Source organism: Hemiscyllium ocellatum, chromosome 8, assembly GCF_020745735.1.
Source record: "Hemiscyllium ocellatum isolate sHemOce1 chromosome 8, sHemOce1.pat.X.cur, whole genome shotgun sequence".
Classification (NCBI taxonomy): Eukaryota; Metazoa; Chordata; class Chondrichthyes; order Orectolobiformes; family Hemiscylliidae; genus Hemiscyllium; species Hemiscyllium ocellatum.
In genome coordinates, this window is record NC_083408.1 from 66,604,521 (window position 1) to 66,630,082 (window position 25,562).

Sequence of the window (25,562 nt, forward strand, 5' to 3'; positions counted from 1 at the left end):
TTGGGGTTTGAATTATGTATTTGCATTGAGAATTGACATTCCTATTCATAGCATCACGTATAAATTTACACACAGCTTGAAACTTATTATAATCCTAAGCTGCTAATGTTTGTTCTGAAATCCGATTTTGCCGATAATGGAACTGAAAAATAAAAGCAAGCCTTGAATTTGGTATAACTTGATAATAGTGTTGACTTGACACGTCAAAAGCTGAATAGTATATATTCCAGCGTTTTAAGAGTCAGGAGGAAATTTAGGAAGCTCTAATGATCTGTTACAATTGACAATTTAAAAAATACTGTCATTGAGCAAGATGTTAGTTTCTAATTTCAAAAGTGACAAAAATGTCTCAGGCATCCATGAAATAGATAGTGTTGCTGTGGTCTTTTGTAATATAATGGAATTGATTACCAAGCATACATTTGAGGCTTAACTGTGTAATGCACTCAACATAACTCAATGTGAAATATTGCTCGACCAGTCACTTGGATCATTTAATGAGCAAGTGACATCTCAAGTAAATTTTATAAAATGCTGCAGCATGGTGTACTGAAATGATGAAAAGACACTTTATAAATATTAAGAGATTTCTTATATTCTGCAAATGCATGGGAAATTTTGAGAATAGGTAAGATATTGAATGAAGGATGGAAAATAATACATAAACATTAGGGGACAAATGTCAGTTTGGATGGAAATGGTTGGGGAGAAGTGAGGATTTCATAGTCCTATTTCCTATCTACATAATTTGTCTTGACCTCAAACTAGAAATACATTTGTAAAATTTTCAGCTTGTATCAAACTGGAAGAGCAAAGCATAAACAGAAAGTGACTATTATATACAGGTGGGCAGAATAATGCTAAAATAAAGTTTTTGGCGACACGGTGGTTAGCACTGCTGCCTCATAGCACCAGAGACCCGGATTCAATTCCCACCTCAGGTGACTGTCTGTGTGGAATTTGCACATTCTTCCTGTGTGTGCGTGGGTTTCTTCCAGGTGCTCTGGTTCCCTCCCACAGTCCAAAAATGTGCAGGTTAGGGGAATTGGCCATGCTAAATTGCCCGTAGTGTTAAATGTAGGGAAATGGGTCTGGGTGGGTTGCTCTTCGGCGGGTCAGTGTGGACTTGGGCCAAGGGGCCTATTTCCACACTAAGTAATCTAATGTTAGTATGGATAAGTGTACTGTACTGTAATTTGCAAAGAAAGATGGGCAACATTTGTACTCTGCATACATTGAATTTTATTGAAATTAGCGAAACATGGAGTGGAAAGAGACTGGCAAACTTGACACTCAATATATCTCTACAATGCAGAGCATCAATAAACACAGCTATTGGAATGTGTCAGAAATAATTTCAATTCCACGTGCAGCAATATCCTGCTCAAGTTGTATTATTTCTCGATGTCACTACTTTCAGTACTGCGGTCAGTTTTGGTTATTGAGGAAAAGGAGACTTTTGGCTATCGGAAACCATACCGAGGTCCAAGAGTCTGATTCCTAGTGTTCAAAATTGAGGCAAGAATGGAAGTATTTAAGCTTTTCAGTTTTGCAAAGAGTCACCTGAAAGTTGATATAACGAAATATAGGAAGAAAACTATTATATATGCTTCTACATATTATTTTATAAAAGTAGGCATTTACTAGTCATCCCCATTTAGTTATAGTCATAGATGTGTACAGCATGGAAACAGACCCTTTGGTCCAACCCATCCATGCCAACCAGATATCCCAACCCAACCTAATCCCACTTGCCAGCACCCGGTCCATATCCCTCCAAACCCTCCCTATTCATATACCCATCCAAATGCCTTTTAAATATTGCAATTGTACCAGCCTCCACCACTTCCTCTGGCAGCTCATTCCATTCAGATACCACCCTCTGCGTGAAAAGTTGCCCCTTAGGTCTCTTTTATATTTTCCCCCTCTCACCCTAAACCTATGTCCTCTAGTTCCGGATTTCCCCCACGTCAGGGAAAATACTTTGTCTATTTATCTTATCCATGCCCTTCATGATTTTGTAAACCTCTATAAGGTCACCCCTCAGCCTCTGATGCTCCAGGGAAAACAGCCCTAGCCTGTTCAGCCTCTCCCTATAGCTCAAATCTTCCAACCCTGGCAACGTCCTTGTAAATCTTTTCTGAACCCTTTCAAGTTTCACAACATCTTTCCGATTGGAAGGAGACCAGAATTGCATGCAATATTCCAACAGTGGCCTAACCAATGTCGTGTACAGCTGCAACATGACCTCTCAACTCCTGTACTCAATACTCTGACCAATAATGGGAAACATATCAAATGCCGCCTTCACTATCCGATCTACCTGCGACTCCACTGAAAAGGGACTATGAACTTGCTCTCCAAGATCTCTTTGTTCAGCAGCACTCCCTAGGACCTTACCATTAAGTGTATAAGTCCTACAAAGATTTACTTTCCCAAAATGCTGCACCTCACATATATCGGAGTTAAACTCCATCTGCCACTTCTCAGCCCATTGGCCCATCTGATCAAGATCCTGTTGTAATCTGAGGTAACCTTCTTTGTTGTCCACTACATCTCCAATTTTGGTGTCATCTGCAAACTTACTAACTATACCTCTTAAGCTCGCATCCAAATCATTTATATAAATGACAAAAAGTAGAGGACCCAGCACTGATCCTTGTGGTACTCCACTGGTCACAGGTCTCTCGTCTGAAAAAACAACCCTCCACTACCACCCTCTGTCTTCTACCTTTGAGCCAGTTCTGTATCCAAATGGCTAGTTCTCCCTATATTCTGAGAGATCTAACCTTGCTAACCAGTCTCCCATGGGGAACCTTGTCGAACTCCTTACTGAAGTCCGTATAGATCACATCTACTGTTCTGCCCTCATCAATCCTCTTTGTTATTTCTTCAAAAAACTCAATTTAGTTTGTGAGACATGATTTCCCACGCACAAAGCCATATTGACTATCCCTAATCAGTCCTTGCCTTTCCAAATGCATGTACATCCTGTCCCTCAGGATTCCTTCCATTTGCCCTTGAAAAGTCAACTTCTTGAATCACGAAAGCTTTTACCTCACTGAAGTCCATGTGGAGTAGGTGAAGCCACAGTTCAGTTAGGGAACGAGATCCGGGATTTTAGCCCAGTGACTTTAAAGGAGCAGCAATTTGGAATAGCATTTGGCGTGGAGGAGAACTTACAGATTGTTTTCACATCCATTGCTGCATTCTAAGTGCAAGAGATCTTAATAGTTTATATAAATGCAAGCTTTTATTTATTAAAATGTCTTTTATGCAGCACAGGGTACTTCATGATAGCACTTTACAGTTCATGAAGTAATTTTGAAGTATATTTCATTGTTGTAATGTAGAGTACACAGCAAAAAGTATGATAATTGCTAGATATATTTTTATGATTTTGATTAGGCTTAAACATATTTTGGGCACCATAGAGAATACCTCTAATCATCATTACAATAGTGTCATGGTGCCTTGACATTTACTGGAGAGGACTGCCAGTGCCTCTATTTTCCAAAAGACAGCCCCTCTAAAAGTGGGATACTCTAGTATTCAGTCTGTGTTGATTTTTATTTTTGCTTAAGTTCTGGAATAAAAGTTGAAGAATTTAGGAATGCTATCAACTGAACCATGATTGCAGAGGTTGACATTTGGAATTACGTAAGATACAAGTTAGGTTGCAGCTTAAGTTTTGTGTATAGTTCTAGTCATCACAAGAATTGCATAATTGCTCTGGAGAGAATACAAGAATGTTGCCAGAGCTTGAAAGTTGCATTGAAGAGGAAAGGTTGAATAGGCTAAGGTGGTTTTCCTTAGTCAGGCATGACTTAATCAAGGCCTACCAAATAATGAGGTAGCCACTGTTGTGCTCAAGAAGTCTGTGCTCCACAAGCAAATTAGAGGGAATGTAGCTCCCAGAGGGTGGTGGTTGGCTGGAGTTCACTGCCTGGTTTGGCATTTGAGTCAGAAACCTTGGATCTGCACTGAAGCACTCTAACCTGGCAATGCTAAGTGCCAGTAAATGAGATGAGAATCAGCAGCCAGTTTATTCAGCTGGTGCAGACATGATGATGAGCTGTATGACTTCTTTGTGTTCCTTAATATTTCCATGTTTAAAGCTTGAAAAGTTTATCCAAGCTAAACTGCGGGGATAAAAAAGCGGACAGTAGTTCAACATATTGAGAATAAACAATGCTATCTGAGATTTTCTTGATGCATTCTGACGGTCACATAGAATGCATTTCCAGATAGCGTTGAGAGGATTAAAAACTTGTTCATTTCAGAAACAATTGGATGTCATAATGAATTTATTTTTTTAGACTAGATTAAAGTGAGTTATCTTCCTCAACTGTAGATATCGTGCAGCAGTGATCTGTGCTGTTTGTTAGAGAATTGTTTCAGTGTCAGCACTAGAGTCATAGAGATGTACAACACGGGAACAGACCGTTTGGTCCAACTCGTCCATGCCGACTAGATAGCCTAACCTAAACTAGTCCCATTTGCCAGCACTTGGCCCATAATCCTCTAAACGCGTCGTATTCAAATACCCATCCAGATGCCTTTTAAATGCTTGCAGTTGACCAGGTTCCACCACTTCATCTGGCAGCTCATCCATACATGTACCACCCTCTGTGTGATAAAGGTTGCCCCTTGGGTCTCTTTCATATCTTTCCCCTCTCACCCTAAACCTGTGCCCTTTGGTTCTGGACTCCCCTATCCCAAGGAAAATACTTTGTCTATTTATCCTATCCATGCCACTCATGATTTTATAAGCCTCCAAAAGGTCACCCCTCAGCCTCTTATGCTCCAGGGAAAACAGCCCCAACCTGTTCAGCCTCTCCCTATAGCTCAAACCCTCCAACCCTGGCAACATCCTTGTAAATCTTTTCTGAACCCTTCCAAGTTTCACAAAATCCTTCTAATAGGAAGGAGACCAGAATTGCACACAGTATTACAAAAGTGGCCTAACCAATGTCCTGTACAGCTGCAACATGACCTCCCAACTCCAATACTCAACACTCTGACCAATAAAGGAAAGCACATGTAAGCCTCTTCAAAATTTATGTTAACTCCCACCATTTAGATGATGGTTACACTTCCATGACAGCTTTACATCCAGCTGTTGTTTCCTAGCATATAAATCAGTAAACTGTTTTTGAATTTGCACAACTTAACAGGATTTCTTCTTCAATTTTTCTTGATGCGTATTACATATGATTGGAGAAGAAAAACCAAGCACCAGATTCTTGCAAGGCTCTTTTTTATATAGGTTATTTAGTGCACCACATCATGACAGTACACTAATATACTGTGCCTCAAATAGTGAGGTACTGGTTTAAATTAAAACAAGCATGGCAGTATTCACAGATCGTGGACTTAAACTTCACCTGTTGTCTCTGGCTAATGTGACAAGCTCAGGTCGTTTTTTTTTTCCATAATTGTAAAGGAAGCATGAAAGTCAACTCAACTTAACATTTTTTAAAAAAATGCTGCTTAGGATTTAGTTGTATATTATTAGCAGGGGCTTGGGAGCTGGTAATACATAATTATTTCTTGTGATGTCTCTGCTTTACAGGACCACAAGTTTAGCAAGCAAGTTAGCAGAGTTTGACCTTGGTACTGATAAACAGACATTTCTGGCAAAGATGATCAAAGGCATTTTCCTTTCATACCTGGAAAATTATATCGAAATTGAGACAGGATACTTGAAAACTAGGAGTAGCATGGTGTTACAACGCTATTACGATTCCAAAAATCATCAAAAACGGTCCTATGGATCTGGAGGGTAAGTGCAGTAATATAAAGTTTTGATAAAATAGCCATGATTAATATTTTCTGATATTTTAATTGTTTTTTATGTTCAGAAGCTCTTGATTTTTCTCAATTTTCAAATTGGATGTTGTTTGTTTATGAAGATACCAGTTGTATTGTGTGAGACTATTAGCATTGAGAATTTAGCCCTGACTTAATCACTGACTTAAATTGACACGTGCAAAATTCTTCAGTTCAAGGAATCTAAAATAAAACCTAAGGTACTTGAACTATTTAACAGGGATGGTATCCCTTTGTTAGGACTAAGAGTACTTTGCAGTCTATTTCCAGGTCAAGTTTGGGGGTGGAGGGGAAGCAAACAGGTTTGTGTTAAGATAGTAGGAAGGGGAAGTTAAATGATAAAAGGGGCAATGGTGAAAGCCGAAGCTATACGCTAATGGGGCAATTAAGGAAACAATAGTTGCATCTCAAGCATGTGTACATGAGAGCACAGAGTCACTCCGATGGCTGCAAAACTTAAGGGACAGACATTGCAATTAATGTCTGCCGAACATTTGTCCAAGCTTAAGCACCTATCCATGTACCTATTCAATTGCCACTTAAAGGTCACCAATGATTCTGACTCTGCCACTCCCACAGGCAGCGCATTCCATGCCCCCACCATTCTCTGGGTAAAGAACCTACCCCTGACATTCCCCCCCCCCCCCCCCCCCCCCCCCTTACCTTCCACCCTTCACCTTAAATTTATGTCCCCTTGTAACACTCTGTTGTACCCGGGGAAAAAGTCTCTGACTGTCTATTCTATCTATTTCCCTGAGCATCTTATAAACCTCTATCAAGTCACCCCTCATCCTTTGCCGTCCCAATGAGAAAAGGCCTAGCACACTCAACCTATCCTCGTATGACCTATTCTCCATTCCAGGCAACATCCTGGTAAATCTCCTCTGCACCCTCTCCAAAGCTTCCACATCTTTCCTAAAGTGAAGTGATCAGAACTGCATACAGTACTCCAAATGTGGCCTTACCAAGGTCCTATACAGCTGCAACATCACCTCACAAATCTTGAATTCAATCCCTTTGCTAATGAACGCTAATACACCATAGTCCGCCTTAAAGCTCTATCCACCTGAGTGACAACTTTCAAAGAGCTATGAACATAGACCCCAAGATTCCTCTGCTCCTCCACCTTACTAAGAACCCTACCGTTAACCCTGTATTCCGCATTCTTCTTTGTCCTTCCAAAATGGACAAATCTCACACTTGACAGGGTTGAACTCCATCTGCCACTCCTCAGTCCACCTCTGCATCATATCTAAGTCCCTTTGCAGCCGACAACAGCCCTCCTCACTATCCACAACTCCACCAATCTTCGTATCGTCTGCAAATTTACTGACCCACCCTTCGACTCCCTCTTCCAAGTTATTAATAAAACATTACTAACAGCAGAGGACCCAGAATGGATCCCTGCGGATCTCCATTTGTAACTGGGCTCCAGGCTGAATATTTACCATCTACCACCACTCTCTGACTTTGACTGGTTATCCAGTTCGCTATCCAACTGGCCAAATTTCCCACTATCCCATGCCTCCTGACTTTCCGCATAAGCCTACCATGGGGAACCCTATCAAATGCCTTCCTAAAATCCAAGTACACTACATTCACTGCTCTACCCTCATCCACATGCTTGGTCACCTCCTCAAAGAATTCAATAAGACTTGTAAGGCATGACCTACCCCTCACAAATCCTAACATTGCATTTCAAAAATGAGAGAAAGCAGGAAATACTCATTAAAGTCTTGACATGACTAATTTAATACTCCCTGCAATGTTTTGTTCAAAGTGGCCAGTTCAGTGTGAGCTACTAATAAATTTTAGGCAACCATTCTTGTGGATTGTTTTAAATGGGATAATTTGTAAATTCTTGACTTTAGCAGGTTCCATATCTAACCTTCCTTTCCGCTCCAAAAAAACTCAACATTTATATCCTAAACTTGACAAACATAAACTTTCCTTCCTCAATCTTTTTGAACTGTCTGCAACCTTTGACATGGTTAACCAACTCCAACCTCACTGTTATGTAGCTGAGTGGACTGCTGCCACACAGTTTTACATGAATCTAATTGAATTGAAACTATTACTTGCAATAACTTGCTCTTACGCAGTTGCCTCTGGAGTCCCCAGAAGCGTGTTCCTTTGTCCTTTCCTTGTGTGTATCTGCTATTCCTGTGACAAAATCTGGAAGAATGTTAGTAATTCTGACAGGTGCACTAATGAGATCTAGCCCCATTACCCCTCATGCCACCTCCACAGTTGCATTTTCAGGTAACTTGACAACATCGAGCAAAGCAAAAATTTACTTCCATTTAGTATTAATTAGGCTGAAAGCAGTCTGAACTCCAAATCCAATCCAACTCCCTGTCTATTCCTGGCAACTGCCTTAGATTAAACAACCTTAGTGTCACATTTAACTTCAATGTGCGCTTCCAATGTCATGTTAACATAATCACTAAGATTGACGATTTCCATTTCTCTAACTCTGCCCGATTTTACCCATACCTCAGCTCATTTGCTGCTGAAGTCCTCATTCATGCCTTTGTTCGTCGACTGAACTCTCAAGCATGAGAGCCCATGTCTTGAATCAAATCCCAACAGCCCCATGCTTGCTGACCTTCTTTCAAAACCTTCCTTGGCTTTGGCCCCTTGTCTCTATTATCTCCTTCAACATCACAATTTGGAAATATATGCACTTCTCAAATTCTGACTTATTCTGTATACCTGATATTAATTGATTTAGCATTGGTGCCTGTACTTTCATCTGCCTAAGTACATGTATACACCTTCTCTGTCTCTCCATCTCCTATTCTGCCTTTTAAAAGTTGTCTTAAATTTGTGTCTTCCATCAAATTTTTTGTCATCTATGACTGTCATTTTTTATAATATATCTGTGAAATGCCATACTCCATTTTATTGCGTTAAAGGAGCTATGTAAATGTAAGATGTTTTGCTGTTGCATGTTATCTTCCTGGCTGCTGTGCATGGGTGCATAATAGTGGAATCATTGGATATGACTAGTTTCTCCTGAAGACATAGCCAATCATTGATTACAGAAACAAAGATTACTTTATTCAAACTACTTATTTATTTTCACTCCTGAAAGAATTTTAATGTTTGGGATTTCAAAACTGTAAATGTTGAAAATATTTTTTTCTAAAGTTTATAATGCGCAATAGATATTCTTTCTATCCTTATCAACATAATTGAATTCAAAGTAATCTAGTTTTTTTAAGCAAGCTGTAATAGTACATATCTTATCAAAGCCGCCTCATTGACAAATCAAGCATAAATCAGTTTATGAAGCCTGTAGCAAAACTGTGAAATTCAATTTCCGATTATTAAACTGGGTCCTATTCATAGAGTGAAAGCAACTGGTAGTGGGTCAATTGAAAAGAATAGTTGGTGATTGCATTTCCCTACTCGTGCAATGTTCCTCAAATGACCTATTGTGGAAATTATTTATTGTCACATCAATGATTAATTTCCTTATTCCTATCAAATGTAATTTCCTTTACAGGTCTGACCATGAATTCAAATAAAATTTGAAAGTGAAGTTTTTAATGATGACCCATTGCTGTGGGTCTGGCCTACGTTTGACTCCAGAACCACAGCAATGTGATTGACTCTTACTTGCCCTCTAGGTAAGTAAGGATGGGCAATAAATGCCAGCAATGCCCTCATTTGATGAATGAATTTTTGTAAAAAATTGAGCAGCTTTATATATTACATTTATGGAACAAATCGAAAAAGATCTACATATCCCTTCCTTTGCTCTTTGTTAATATGCTTATTACTCAATTAATTTATACCATAATCAAACAATTTATCAGATTCATACAATAAAGGTTTCTTATCTTTGATGGACAGCCATTTACAGTGCCAATTTAATGATTACTTTGGTGACTGAGTTTGCTTCAGGCCTGACATCCAATTTGGATTTCACAGAAGAGTCTAGAAACCAGCTTAGCTTGTCTGTACATGAGAGCATTTATGAATTTATCTAATTAAATACCATGACCTGAATACACAGCAGGTGCACTTCATCATTATGCCCCCTTTTGTAATATTTGGTATGTCTATATGATTACATAATTAAATTTAAGGTACAGTGCTTTGAAGAAGCATTTGGAAATGCAGTACAGTGAAGTGTGAAGAAAGTAATTTGTAATTTACTGTAGCTGATTTTTAAAAAGTTGTCTAGTTGCTCAAGTGTGTATATTAACTGCATACATTGAAGTTTGTTTCCCTGCATTAACCTCTGTGCTATTTGTTGAATGGAAGAATTCCTTTTAGATGAAAATTAAATGTATTTGATTCATCAAGGGCAAAATACTTTCCTCCCTCTTTTGTTTTTATGATTCCCTAATAATTGCAGCACTACAAAACCATGCTGAACATGAGTCTGCATTTGGAGGCACTGATGCACTTTGACAAAATGACCCTCTTTACATCTTGGTTCATCCACACTTTTACCACCCTGTCACCTCTGTTTCAGAATCACTTGATTTTGGGTAGAATTGTCTGTACGTTATCATTCTGTAAATGTTGTTATAGTGATGCCTCTTAAATTACTTATGTCAGAATCACATGCATATAAACTAGCTTAAAACTGTCAAATCTGTTTTCTGAATCGTTAACACTATGAAAGATGTTATCACGGATAATTTTATTTTAAATTTACTTTCAAGTCTGTTGAATGTTATACTCTATTGGACAGAAACAATTAGGAGAAATTGCTTGACATCTCATTAAAGTCAGTTCCAAGATGTTTTGAAAGAATTTACAATTTGGAGAATATTTTAAGTTGAATGTTTTAGTTTTACTAGAATTATTTTGAAGGGCTTTTGTTTATTTTATAAAATTGAATTGGAAACATTACTTCAGTTTATTTTAATATTTTTGGGTGAAGTTAGTTACTAGATGAATTCTGAATTTAATATTTAATGTCAGAGCATCTTGACATGTGGGCTAGGATCACTAATTTTTCAGAATACTGCCTTCCTCACTAATTTTAATTATTTAATTCTTGTTCTGGTCAGCCCAAAACTTTGTAGATTTGGAACAAATTCATTGATTTTGATGATGATCAGAATTACTGACATTACTTCTACTTACAAATGTCTCTTTTAAATGCTCTGCAGCTCAGAGTTGAGATTAGATTGGATTCTCTACAGTGTGGAAACAGGTCCTTCGGCCCAACCAGTCCACACAGACCCTCCGAAGAGTAATCCACCCATTTCCCTCTAACTAATGCACCTAGAACTATGGGTAATTTAACATGGTCAATTTACCTGACCTGCACATCTTTGGACTGAGGGGAAACCCACGCAGACACAGGGAGAATGTGCAAACTCCACACAAACAGTTGTTCGAGGCTGGAATCAAACCTGGGACCCTGGTGCTGTGAGGCAGCAGTGCTAGCCTCTGAGCCACCATGCCACTTTTGTGCAGAAGAAATCAAAGTTGGCTCAAATTTCTCCTATTTCTTGACCCATTTCAGTTGATTAGGATAAACCTGATTCCTTGTGCAATTTTGGGCTTTTTCCCAACAAAAATTGTTTTGAAATTCTGGCAATATTTTCATAGCATCCTGCTTCGAAACATTTACCGAGTTCTGTCTTAATCTTCTGCAGTTTACAGAAACAGCTCTTCCATGTTTTCTGAAATATTCCCATCTGTTCTATTAAAAAGCCGAATCAAAACTTGTAGATTTCCTGATTGCCTGAGTGATAACATTATTGCAAAATATCAGATGCTATGGCTGACAAACTACCATGCTGTTACACCCTCTCCTAGATGGCTTCCATTTTCTGGTAAAACGGTAAAGTAATTATGAGCAAAACTGTTTCAGTAATTTTATGATTGCATATATGAATTTTCACAATGAAAACTTTGGAACCTTACACTGTGTGTGTGTGTGTGTGTGTAAGTGTGTAAGAGTTTGAGGCACTGACAGCCAGAGGCTTTTACATACAAGATTCGATGAATTTGCCTACTACAGTAAACCTGCAGAAAATCAGAACAGGCCAGCAATCTGTAATATTGTGCACTGAATTCAGTTTTTTTTTAAGAAATGGTAGCTTCTGTTATGGTTTTAGTGTTAGACATTCAAATGACTACAAGAAGTCTCAGTTATATCTGACACCATAGGAGAGTCAACCTGTGTAATCTCAACTTCTTTTGCTTATGGTATACTTTTACACATGTTTGTCCTCTGCAAATTAGTACAGTTGTTAATCTTTGTAATAAATTTTGGATGTTTCTGTGAAATAATGGATGTGTATCTTTGTAGGATTCAGGACCTAAAAGAGCGAATTCGCCAACGTACCAACTTACCACTGGGGCCAAGTATTGACACGCATGGCGAGACATTTCTGTCACAGGAGGTAGTTGTCAATCTTTTGCAGGAGACCAGACAGGCCTTTGAGAGGTGTCACAGGGTAAGAATGTTCTTCAAAAAAGAATAATGCTCCTTGTACTGTATTGTTGAGATTTGGCCTATATGATGGTTTTTTCAAATATTGATGCATTGCAGTCCTTCAATTTCAAAATTTCTACATGTGGTTATTCTGGGGATGATTTTCACTGGGGCAGTTCAATATAATTATTATGTTAAGCAGTGTCTATTTTTGCTAATTCTTAACTTTTTACTTATAGCTGTCTGATTCTTCTGATTTACCAAAGAATGCTTTTCGAATATTTACTATTCTCGTGGAATACTTGTGTGTTGAGCATATTGACTATGCTCTAGAAATTGGACTTGCAGGTAATTTTCATTATTTAAGAATTCAGTGCATGGAAGTTTCTCAGTGGATAAGTGAAGGCTTTTTAAAAAACTAATTAAAGTAATGATCATCCAGCATTCTTTCTGAGCCCTTATTTTGGCTCAACTTGATTTGATCGCCTCTAGTTTTTAATTTTGGTGCCTATGTTCAGTACAAAAAGAAAGACAGTATAATATGCATAGAGTCATAGAGATGTACAGCATGAAAACAGACCCTTCGGTCCAACCCGTCCATGTCGACCAGATATCCCAACCCAATCTAGTCCCACCTGCCAGCACCCGGCCCATATCCCTCCAAACCCTTTCTATTCATATACACATCCAAATGCCTCTTAAATGTTGCAATTGTACCAGCCTCCACCACTTCCTCTGGCAGCTCATTCCATACAAGTACTACCCTCTGCGTGAAAACGTTGCCCCTTAGATCTCTTTTATATCTTTCCCGTCTCACCCTAAACCTATGCCGTCTAGTTCTGGATTCCCTGAACCCAGGGAAAAGACTTTGTCTATTTATCCTATCCATGCCCCTCATAATTTTGTAAACCTCTGTAAGGTCACCCCTCAGCCTCCGACGCCTCAGCCCCAGCCTGTTCAGCCTCTCCCTGTAGCTCAGATCCTCCAACCTTGGTAAATCTTTTCTGAACCCTTTCAAGTTTCACAACATCTTTCCGATAGGAAGGAGACCAGAATTGCACGCAATATTCCAACAGTGGCCTAACCAATTTCCTGTACAACTGCAACATGACCTCCCAACCCCTGTACTCCGTACTCTGACCAATAAATGAAAGCATACCAAACGCCGCCTTCACTATCCTATCTACCTGTGACTCCACTATCAAGGAGCTATGAACCTGCACTCCAAGATCTTTGTTCAGCAACACTCCCTAAGGCCTTACCATTAAGTGTGTAAGTCCTACGAAGATTTGCTTTCCCAAAATGCAGCACCTCACATTTATCTGAATTAAACTCCATCTGCCACTTCTCAGCCCATTGGCCCATCTGGTCCAGATCTGTTGTAATCTGAGTTAATCCTCTTCGCTCTCCACTATACCTCCAATTTTGGTGTCATCTGCAACTTACTAACTGTACCTCTTATGCTCGCATCCAAATCATTTATGTAAATGACAAAAAGTAGAGGACGCAGCACCAATCCTTGTGGCACTCCACTGGTCACAGGCCTCCAGTCTGAAAAAACAACCCTCCACTACCACCCTCTGTCTTCTACCTTTGAGCCAGTTCTGTATCCAAATGGCTAGTTCTCTCTGTATTCCATGAGATCTAACCTTGCTAATCTCCCATGGGGAACCTTGTCAAACGCTTTACTGAAGTCCATATAGATCACATCTACTGCTCTGCCCTCATCAATTTTCTTTGTTACTACTTCAAAAAAACTCAATCAAGTTTGTGAGAAACGATTTCCCACACACAGTCATGTTGACTATCCTGAATCAATCCTTGCCTTACCAAATACATGTACATCCTGTCCCTCAGGATTCCCTCCAACAGCTTGCCCACCACTGAGGTTAGGCACACCAGTCTATAGTTCCCTGGCTTGTCTTTACCGCCCTTCTTAAACAGTGGCACCACGTTTGCCAACCTCCAGTCTTCCGGCACCTCACCTGCCTCTATCGATGATACAAATATCTCACAAGAGGCCCAGCAATCACTTCTCTAGCTTCCCACAGAGTTCTCGGGTACACCTGATCAGGTCCTGGGGATTAATCCACCTTTAACTGTTTCAAGACATCCAGCCCTTCCTCCTCTGTAATCTGGACATTTTGCAAGATGTCACCATCTATTTCCCTACAGTCTTTACATCTTCCATATCCTTTTCCACAGTAAATACTGATGCAAAATATTCATTTAGTATCTCCCCCATTTTCTGTAGCTCCACACAAAGGCCGCCTTGCTGATCTTTGAGGGGCCCTATTCTCCCTAGTTACCCTTTTGTCCTTAATATATTTGTAAAGACTCTTTAGATTCTCTTTAATTCTATTTACCAAAGCTATCTCATGTCCCTGTTTTGCCCTCCTGATTTCCCTCTTTAAGTATACTCCTACCTTCTTTATATTCTTCTAAGGATTCACTCGATCTATCCTGTCTATACCTGACATATGCTTCCTTCTTTTTCTTAACCAAACCCTCAATTTCTTTAGTCATCCAGCATTCCCTATACCTACCAGCCTTCCCTTTCACCCTGACAGCAATCCACTTTCTCTGGATTCTCGTTACCTCATTTCTGAAGGCTTCCCATTTTCCAGCTGTTCCTTTACCTGTGAACATCTGCCTCCAATCAGCTTTCAAAAGTACTCACCTAGTACTGTCAAAATTGGCCTTTCTTCAATTTAGAACTTCAACTTTTAGATCTGGTCTGTCATTTTCCATCACTATTTTAAAACGAATAGAGTTATGGTCGCTGGCCCCAAAGTGCGGCCCCAAAGTGCTCCCCCACTTACACCTCAGTCACCTGCCCTGCCTTATTTCCCAAGAGTAGGTCTAGTTTTGCAACTTCTCTAGTAGGTGCATCCACATACTGAAATCAGAAAATTGTCGTGCACTCACTTAAGAAATTTCTCTCCATTTAAACATTTAACACTATGGCAGTCCCAGTCGATGTTTGGAAAATTAAAATCCCCTACCATAAGTACCCTATTATTCTTACAGATAGTTGAGATCTCCTTGCAAGTTTATTTCTCAATTTCCCTCTGACTATTGGGGGTGGTCTATAATACAATCCCAATAAGGTGATCATCCCTTTTTTATTTCTCAGTTCCACCCAAATAACTTCCCTGGATGTATTTCCAGTTTAGTATCTTTTGGGTGTCTTTGCAGGATAAGCTTTTGAAAATGAGATTGGTGTTTAGCATAGACATGGTTCAAAACACCTGTTTCTATGCTGTATGAATCTATGACCTGAAGCCATTTTCATCTGGAAGATTCATTTCTAGATGTTTTGACACCCTACTAGGGTCTTTGGTGGGCCTCTGGGCGAAGCACTGCTGATAGTGTATTTTGTAAATGACTTTTTTTTGGGACTAATGTCATTTACAAGATGTTGTGCAAGAACTGTAACAAACACTACATTGAAGAAACAGGCAGCAATCTAGACACCAGGATATGTGAACATCAACTAGCCACAAAATAACATGACCCTCTCTCACTAGTATCCTTACATACAGTTAAGGAAGGACAACACATCCATCCTAGGCATCATCCTTATCATTATAGAGTCATAGAGATGTACAGCATGGAAACAGACCCTTCGGTGCAACCTAGATATGCCGACCAGATATCCCAACCCTAACTAGTCCCACCTGCCAGCGCACAGTCCATATCTTTCCAAACTCTTCCTATTCATATACCCATCCAAATGCCTCTTAAATGTTGCAATAGTACCAGTCTCCACCATGTCCTCTGGCAGCTCATTCCATACTCATATCCCCCTCTGCGTGAAAAAGTTGCCCCTTACGTCTCTTTTATATCTTTCCCCTCTCACCCTAAACCTATGCCCTTAGTTCTGGACTCCTACACCACAGGGAAAAGATTTTGTCCATTTATCCTATCCATGCCCCTCATAATTTTTTAAACCTCTATAAGGTCACCCCTCAGCCCCCGATGCTCCAGGGAAAACAGCCCCAGCCCGTTCAGCCTCTCCCTGTAGCTCAAATCCTCCAGCCCTGGCAGCATCCTTGTAAATCTTTTCTGAACCCCTTCAAGTTAACTGATTAATTCAAAAATATTTTTCTCACAAAAAGCTTCTTGGCAAAGCCCAAAAAGAAGTTGGAGATAAAACAAATGCTATGGGAATATTCAGTTCACAAAACTTCGCCTACCAATAGAATCAAATCACCTGAGACAATGAGAAGTGTAAATGGAGTCCATGGATGGGAGGTTGGCTTCCATAATGGTCTGGGCTGTGCGCAGAACATTTTGTAGTTCCTTACAATTCTGTGCAGAATAGTTGCCGTACCAGACCGCTATGCACCCAGATAGAATGCTTTCTGTGGTGCACTTGTAAAAGTTAATGGGGATCCTTATGGACATGCTGAATTTCCTAAGCTGCCTGCAGAAGAAGCGGCATTGTTATGCTTTCTTGACCGTTGCATTTATGTGGAAGGACCAAGTCAGATTTCCTGGTTATCATCACTCCTTGGAACTTGACATTCTTGACTGTCTCCACCTCTGCTCCGTTGATGTAGACAGGGGCATGTCCACTGCCTTCCTTCCTGAAATCAATGATCCGTTCTTTTGTTTGCTGACATTGAGAAAGAGCTTGTTATCATTGCACCACAGCACCAAGCACTCTGTCTCCTTCCTGTATTCTGATTCATCATTGTTTGATATCCGTCCTACTGCGATGGTGTCATCAGCAAACTTTTATAGATGGTATTTGTTCGAATTTGGCTGCACAGTCGCAGGTGTACAGGGATTACAGTAGGAGGCTGAGAACACCTCCATGCAGGACACCAGTGTTGAGGGTGCAGGGCACCACTGTTAAGGTTACAATTTAGCAAAAGCCTTTTGCAGGGGAGGTGAGGTGGTTAACACAGGAGCGTGGGAAGTGGGAATATGCAATTCAACTCTTCAGGCCCACTCTGCTATTTAATGCGATCATGGCTGATCTTGTCCTGATCTCAACTGCAATTTCCTGCCTGCTCCCCAACTCCCTTTATCCCACTTTTCATCAAAAACGTATCTGTTTCTTTCTTGAATCTATTGATTGATTGATTCTGTCTCCACTGTATTCCTACATTGAATTCCACAGATTCACCACCCTCTGAGAAGTAGTTTCTCCGCACCTACCTCCTCTCACATTATATCTTCTATGCCCTCTTGTTCAAGACCGTCCCATAAGGTGGATGTTGACCAGATGATTTCCCCCTTATCAATTGCCTTCAGCATTTGTAGACCTCAATCAGTTTGTACCCCCCCCCACCCCCCACCACCTCCATTCCCCATTCTTCTGATTTCCTGAGAGTACGAGCCTAAGCTATTCAACCACTCCTTGTACAACAGCCCTTTTATCCCTGGAATCAACCTTGTGAATCTCCTCTGAACTGCTATCCTTCCTCAAGAAGACCAAAACTGATATTCCAGAAATGGTCTCACTAATGTCTTCTATAATTGTAACAACACTTCTTTACTCTATGATCCACGTTTCTTGCAATAAATGCCAGGATTCCATTTGCCTTTCTTATTATAAGCTGCACCTGCATACCTACTTTCTGCAATTCATGCACAAAGATATCCAGATCCCTCTGCACTGACTAACTTTGAGTCTGCTTGTCATTTAAATAATAATTTGCCCTTTTATTTTTATGGCTAGAATGGATAATCTCATACTTACCTACATTCAATTCCATCTGCTAGATTCTGGCCCTTTCTCCCTAGCCTAACACTATCCATCTAAACCCTTTTCTCCTCATCACTACCTGCTTTCCCACTTATTTTATTATCATCTGTGAACTTTGCTTTTACGTGATGTTCCTGCTTGCAGATAATTTATACGGATTGTCAATAGTTAAGGTCTAAGAACTGAACCTTGTGGAAACCCACTAGTTATAGTTCACCTTCCAGAGAAGAACCCATTTAGCCTGACCCTCTGCTTTGTCAGTCAGCCAATCTTCTCCCCTAAGCCCTCTTCTGGATCAGTGTTTTGTGTGACACCTTGTCAAATGCCTTCTGGAAGTCTAGATATACAGCATCCCCAGGATCCTCCTTATCTTCCTTGCTGGTTACAGGCTCAAAGTGCACCAGCAAGTTTGTCAAGCATGACTTGCTGGTGTGGTAAGCCATATCATTGGGCTTTACCATTTCACTTGAATTATCTCTCCTGAAAAATTTAAGCATGAGTAGAAACTTTCATTTCTGAAGCCATGTTAACATGTGCCTTATCATTGTAGTGATTTAAAATTAGCCTCATGAGCCTGTAGTTGTCTGTATTTTTTGAATTTGGTTACTATGCCAGTTTATTTATGTTAACCAGAAGATTAATAAAGTAATTAATTATTGATTAATTATTGATGATAATTGATCCTATGTCAGGATTTAAAAGCTGAGAACAAGTTATCTTTCTTTCCTTCAGCAATCCCATCAACAGATTCCAAAACCGGAGCTCTTTACTTCTTAGATGTTGTACAACAGGCAAATACGATTTTTCATTTGTTTGACAAACAGTTTAACGACCACCTCATGCCACTCTTAAGGTGAGAGATTTTTGTTAATAGACTGAAGTATTTGTGCCAATCTCTGATTATGCTAATAATCATTTGGACTACATTCGCATTGCATGAAAACCTTTGGTTGGATCTTAGTTGAATTGATATGGTGTAAATTGTCAAATAACATCCTTAATGCTCCATTGTGAAAAATCATTAGGCTTCAAAATTCGAAATGTATTTTATCATTAAACTTGCAAGAACAAAAAGCTTTTCAGTAACTTATTTTTTTTTAAAAACTTGTGTATTTATCTATTTAATTATCTACCTTTTTTATTTTTCCTCATTCAAACTAAGTTGATGTTTGGTTAATAATTGTACCTATAGCTCTTCTCCTAAACTGACTGACTGTCTGCAGAAGAAGAAAGAAGTGATCGAACAGATGGAAGTTAAACTGGATACAGGAATTGACAGGTAAATATAAATTCATTGCAAGATGCCATATCAGGGATGTCATTAAACCCCACAGTTTTTCATCTGTCTATACGGCATCTCATTATTGGTTGGTTAATCATCCATCAGGCATCTGTTAGATACAGCTTTTCAATAAACAGTATCATCATTGAGCTGCTTAATCCCTAAGCAAACACTTTTCTCCTGCAAAAAAAAATCTTTGTATACTGTAGAAAACCTTTTATCCAGTTGAATGGGAGATTCTAAAGTTTTGGAAAATACATGTTGAGTATATTTTCATTAGGATGTTAACAAGGATTTTTGTATGTGTGATGCAGTGATGTAGCTTCATTTTGTAATTTAAGGCTGTAGATGTCATTTAGCCCAATGTGCCTGTGCTGGCTAAATAGTGGCCTGTATATCATCTTTTCAAAAGACGGCACCTTATTTTCTGCAAGTTATTTCCCCAATGGTTTTTAATTATTATCCTTTAGTTACTGACTTACCTGCTAATGTAAACAATTTTTCTTCATTGACTCTATTGTTCAAGAAAGGATCAAGACAAAGGATGGAAATTATAGGCCAATTAGCCTAACCTCGGTTGTTAGTAAAATTCTAGAATCCATCATTAAGGATGAGTTTCTAAATTCTTGGAAGAGCAGGGTCGGGTTAGAACAAGTCAACATGGATTCAGTAAGGAGAGGTCATGCCTGACAAACCTGTTGGAATTCTTTGAAGAGGTGACAAGTAGGTTAGACCAGGGAAATCCAGTAGATGTGGTCTATCTAGACTTTGTGCTACTGAGACTTTATAAAGCTCTGGTTAGGCCCCATTTGGAGTATTGTGTCCAGTTTTGGTCCCCACACCTCAGGAAGGACATACTGGCACTGGAGTGTGTCCAGCGGAGATTCACACAGATGATCCCTGGAATGGTAGGTCTAACATACGAGGAATGCCTGAGGATCCTGGGATTGTATTCATTGGAGTTTAGAAGATTAAGGGGAGATCTAATAGAAACTTACAAGATAATACATGGCTTGGAAAGGGTGGATGCTAGGAAAATGTTTCCGTTAGGCAAGGAGACTAGGACCCGTGGACACAGCCTTAGAATCAGAACAGAAATGCGGAGACATTTCTTCAGCCAGAGAGTGGTGGGCCTGTGGAATTCATTGTCGCAGAGTGCAGTGGAGGCCGGGGCGCTAAATGTCTTCAAGGCAGAGATTGATAAATTCTTGATGTCACAAGGAATTGAGGGCTACAGGGAGAATGCGGGTAAGTGGAGTTGAAATGCCCATCAGCCATGATTGAATGGCGGAGTGGACTCAATGGGCCGAATGACCTTACTTCCATTCCTATGTCCTATGGTCTGATCAAAACCTTTGACTGAAGTTGGACATTCTTATTAAATCTTAACTTTCTCTAGGCTATGAAGAAACCCAACTTCTCTGTCTTTCCATTATAGTTGATGTTCTCTTACATGCTCGATAGGAAAATATCTCTTATTCATCCAACCTAACTCTCCATTCAGTTTTTAGAGATTCGCAGTATATGCATTGTTTCACCCCACCGGAAACCATGAGACCTGGGCGATTTGAAAACTAGATTTAAAAATTCAGCTCAGTTTGGAAGCAAACCTGTATGAGCATTTTGGCAATTGGAACCAGTCCAGAACACTCTAGCACTGATAACTTTATGCGGTGTTATACAAGGTGATCTTTGCTCCGGTGTGAAACTGGTCCACTTCTTAAAGGAATTCAGCAAATTAATATCTGCCAGCTCTAATGATTTCCCCTGATTATGTTTATAACATATGTATATAATATTGCAGTTTGCCATTTAAACTTAATTTACCTATGAGCGGTCCAATCCCTTGATGTCCATATTTGAGCATAATCTATAACCCTGGGATTCATTATCTTTGTCAGCAAGATTGCAGATGAAACCTTTCCTTGTCATGTATAACTAGATCATGAATAAAAGTAGTCAGGAGCAGTGGTCTTGACATAGATTCACTTTAATCTCTGGTGTAATTCTGATTGGATTGTATAATTTATTATTGTACAATGCTATAGTCAACCTTTCAAAAACTGTAAATAATCATATTTCAAAGGTTACCCTGAAGCAATTTACACTGCCTCTATAATGTCTATATGCTGTTTCTTTGCAATTTTTAAGAAAATTGCCTAGTTCTGTACCAACTTAAAATGAAATAACTGGAATATGCCACATTAAAAAATTTTGTTTTGTGAAGGACGTTGAATTGTATGATTGGACATATGAAGCATATCCTGAGTGTTGAACAAAAAAAGACAGACTTCAAGCCAGAAGATGAAAACAACGTACTAATTCAATATACTAATGTATGTATCCAAAACTTTTTTGCAAATATGTAAAATATAATCACACCATACTATCAGTTTTATTCTCCGTAAAATGTTGCTATATTTAATTCTCCCAAATGTGCCAAATGATTGCTTTGAAAATTTTAACTGATTACAAATCAGTAATTCTTATCTTATCACAAAATCAATATCTGCCAGCTCTAATGATTTCCACTAATTATGCATAGCTTTCAGTCTGAATCTATATTATTATCTTTAGCCTCTTTTTCTAACATCACTTTCTAAATTTCTGATAAATTATCATTTGATAATGCATTGTTACATCATTAGGACATTCCAAAAGACTTCTCGTTCAATAACTCTTTTTGAAATGCGGGTCACTGCTGTGCAAAAAAAGGCAATCTATTTGTATGTAGAACGGTTCCACAAACAATGAATCTGCTTTTAAGTGATTGAGGCAGAATGCTGGCTTGGAAAAAATATCTATACATTGAAGTGAACCACACGATCCCTTTAATAGTTAGCTCAACATACTTCGTAGAACATAGAAAAATACAACGCAGTACAGGTCCTTTGGCCCTCGATGTTGCACCAACCCAAGCCCTCCTAACTTACACTAGTCCACTATCCTCCATATGCCTATCCAATGCCCATTTAAATGCCCATAAAGAGGGAGAGTCCACCACTGCTCCTGGCAGGGCATTCCATGAACTCGCGACTCGCTGAGTAAAGAATCTACCCCTAACATCTGTCCTATACCTACCTCCCCTTAATTTAAGGCTATGCCCCCTCGTAATAGCTGACTCCATACGTGAAAAAAGGTTCTCATTGTCAACCTTGTCTAAACCCCTAATCATCTTGTACACCTCTATCAAGTCACCCCTAAACCTTCTTTTCTCCAATGAAAACAGCCCCAAGTGCCTTAGCCTTTTCTCATACGATCTTCCTACCATGCCGTTCCAGTGCCTCCACATCCTTCCTATAGTATGGCGACCAAAACTGCACATAATATTCCAAATGCAGCCGCACCAGAGTCTTATACAACTGCAACATGACCTCAGGACTCCAGAACTCAGTTCCTCTACCAATAAAAGCCAGTACGCCATTTGCCTTCTTCACAACACTATTTACCTGGGTGGCAACTTTCAGAGATCTGTGTACATAGACACCAAGATCCCTCTGCTCATCCACACTACCAAGTATCTGACCATTAGCCCAGTACCCCATCCTCTTGTTACTCTTACCAAAGTGAATCACTTCACACTTATCTACATTGAACTCCATTTGCCACCTTTCTGCCCAGCTCTGCAGCTTATCTATATCCTGCTGTAACCTGCCACATCCTTCCTCACTGTCAACAACTCCACCGACTTTTGTATCATCTGCAAACTTGCTCACCCAACCTTCTAGCCCTTCCTCCAGGTCATTTATAAAAATGACAAACAGCAGTGGTCCCAAAACGGATCTTTGTGGAACACTGCTAGTAACTGCACTCCAAGATGAACCTTTACCATCAACTACTACCCTCTGTTGTCTTCCAGCCAGCCACTTCATAATCCAAACCTCTAACGCACCCTCAATGCCATACCTCCGTACTTTTTGCCTTCATTTTAATATCCCATCTAGAAGGTGGCCTCTCTATCAATATAATTCTCCCATGAACTGGATTAGGTCTATATTATGTGCTTAATTCCTGGACTACAGCTTGAAACATAATCATCCAACTAAGACAAATGTGTATCCAAACAAGTTATGCAGTGTTCATACCATCCTAAATTGCATAGAACTGCATTTAAGGAGCTGATTTTAGTTTTACACACTTTACAAGATCCAGAAAGATAATTGATCATTTATATCAAGACATGAGGAGTGAGACATCCCTTAAGTTTGCAGAATATCTGCTGCTCGTGCCTTTAGGCTGTAGACATACAAGGAAAAGCTCAGTAATTCTGCTATATAACTTTCAAAAGCCTGCTACCAATTAGAGTATAGGATGGTCAGAAATGTTCAGTGTGGCAAACAGTCATTGACTCATAAGAGGTACAAGATGATTTTCAATTCTGCGATTGCAGTCACAATGCAACCAAAAAGTGGCTTGTGAAAATCAAAAAGTAGTCTTTGAGAAGACCTCAAGAGGAGCTGTCACAAAAGAAAGATATTTGAGCCCAGTACTACATAACATACTTTTTACGGTTGAGACCTCTGAGATGGCCGCACATTATACAGAAAACAAAACGATTGAAAATGGCTAGCTAGGATAATCGATTGACTTGTCAAGGTTTGGTCCATGCACAATAATAATATCAAAGATCCATCAAAGATTTGTATATTCGGCAGTGATCCCAGCAGTGATGGTGTTTTGCTTGGGTTGCAATCATTTTGTATCTTCCATTGGAGCAGCTGTTTTAGAAATACATCAAATGACCAATCTCAGCAGGAGTTTGATTGTAAAGAAGCTTCCCAAGTCTTTGGGATGAATGTTTTGTATACTAATGTTGATGTACCTATCCCATGAAGATATAACATTTAAAACTAAATTATGGATAACATTTTTGTTTAAAATATAAATCTCATTTTGGCTCATGAGTAATTTTATAGAGGTTATATACAGGGTGTGTAGAGGTTGAAGAAAATTGTTACAAGTTGAAAGTTCGTCCGTTTGTATTATAAACTTTGCAACTGTCAGATGACATAATGCAGTTTTGAAGCAATTGCATTTAGCCTATAATGCAATATTGCATTTTCATTGCTTAGTTTAAGACAACAGCGCACAGTAATGATGTCGCATTTCATTTTTGGCTAGGCTTGTGTCAAAGTCTGTGGCTATGTCAGAAAGCAAGTAGAAAAAAATCGAAATTCGATGGATGGAAAGAATGTGGATACTGTTCTAACAGAATTTGGAGTTCGCTTCCATCGTCTAATTCATGAGCACCTTCAGCAGTATACTTACAGTTCAATGGGTGGCATGCTGGCTATCTGTGATGTAGCTGAATATCGGAAGTGTGCCAAAGAATTTAAGGTGTTGTATATGCTCTGAATATTAACATTATCGCAACACCGCTGTTGTTGCTTTACACTCTTTCTGCTGATTATGTAATATTTTCTTGCCTTTTTGGTAGCAAATTGAAACAATTGTGACTTAAAAGTATTAAATGGGTCCATTATTCTTCTGATTTGTTTTTGATGACAAAATATTAATTTAATAGAAAATCAGCCTTGAATAGTAAACAATACTTTAGCGAACTGAATGTATAGATTTACCGAATAATGCTAAATTGCAAGGATCCTTTTTAATTTGTCAGGACTAATAGAATAGAATATCCATTATGTTGTAATGTAGTGTTAAAAGTATACATGTTATCACCTAAAATTTTGGTTAACCTTAAATCTTTAATCCAAACATCTGTTTGTTTGCATCTTAGAAATCATTAATGTAGTTAAATATAACCATGCAGATATTCAGCAAATCCACATTCAGAATTGAGGATCAGGCTGACTTGCCCTATTTTCAGCAAATTAATTGAACCATTTCTGTATTTCTATGACCAGATGGTCTATGATGTCAGACTGATGCTGGAGGCTTGCTAACGATAGTAAATAATTATGCATGGACACTTACATTATTGTATTGAAGTAACATAAATGCTATATTTTCTTCTAATTATAGTATATTTTTGTCATCATTGTAAGTACACTAAAGGAATATGAAGCATTGTGTAACTGGAAGTATGCTTTGTTGAAAATCTAATGATTTTCTTTTCTAAGGTTACAAACTTGCCCTGTATATAACTTCTACAAATCTCCTGTAAGCTGCTCTTAACAGGAGATTGGTAATGGTATGCCATGCTCATCTGTTTTTTTTGTACTATCCTCTGTCATTCACTGTAACTCGTACATAACCTATCTGTGACCTTCAACAATAGTGAGGTCAAACTCCTGTCTCTGCTGCTGTCCACTTTGACTTTGGTCTATAGCTTTTCAACTCTGATCACATGACAA

General features: G+C 39.1%; 1 protein-coding gene across 1 annotated transcript in view; it reads left to right on the forward strand.

Moving 5' to 3' along the window:
* The window catches only part of exoc5 (exocyst complex component 5), an 81,828-nt gene that overhangs the window by 51,694 nt on the left and 4,572 nt on the right, over positions 1-25,562 (forward strand). The window contains exons 11-17 of the mRNA XM_060829126.1: positions 5,576-5,785; positions 12,119-12,266; positions 12,484-12,592; positions 18,696-18,816; positions 19,156-19,242; positions 21,473-21,581; positions 24,367-24,582. Coding sequence (XP_060685109.1) covers positions 5,576-5,785; positions 12,119-12,266; positions 12,484-12,592; positions 18,696-18,816; positions 19,156-19,242; positions 21,473-21,581; positions 24,367-24,582 — 1,000 coding nt within the window. The remainder of the gene's footprint in view (positions 1-5,575; positions 5,786-12,118; positions 12,267-12,483; positions 12,593-18,695; positions 18,817-19,155; positions 19,243-21,472; positions 21,582-24,366; positions 24,583-25,562) is intronic.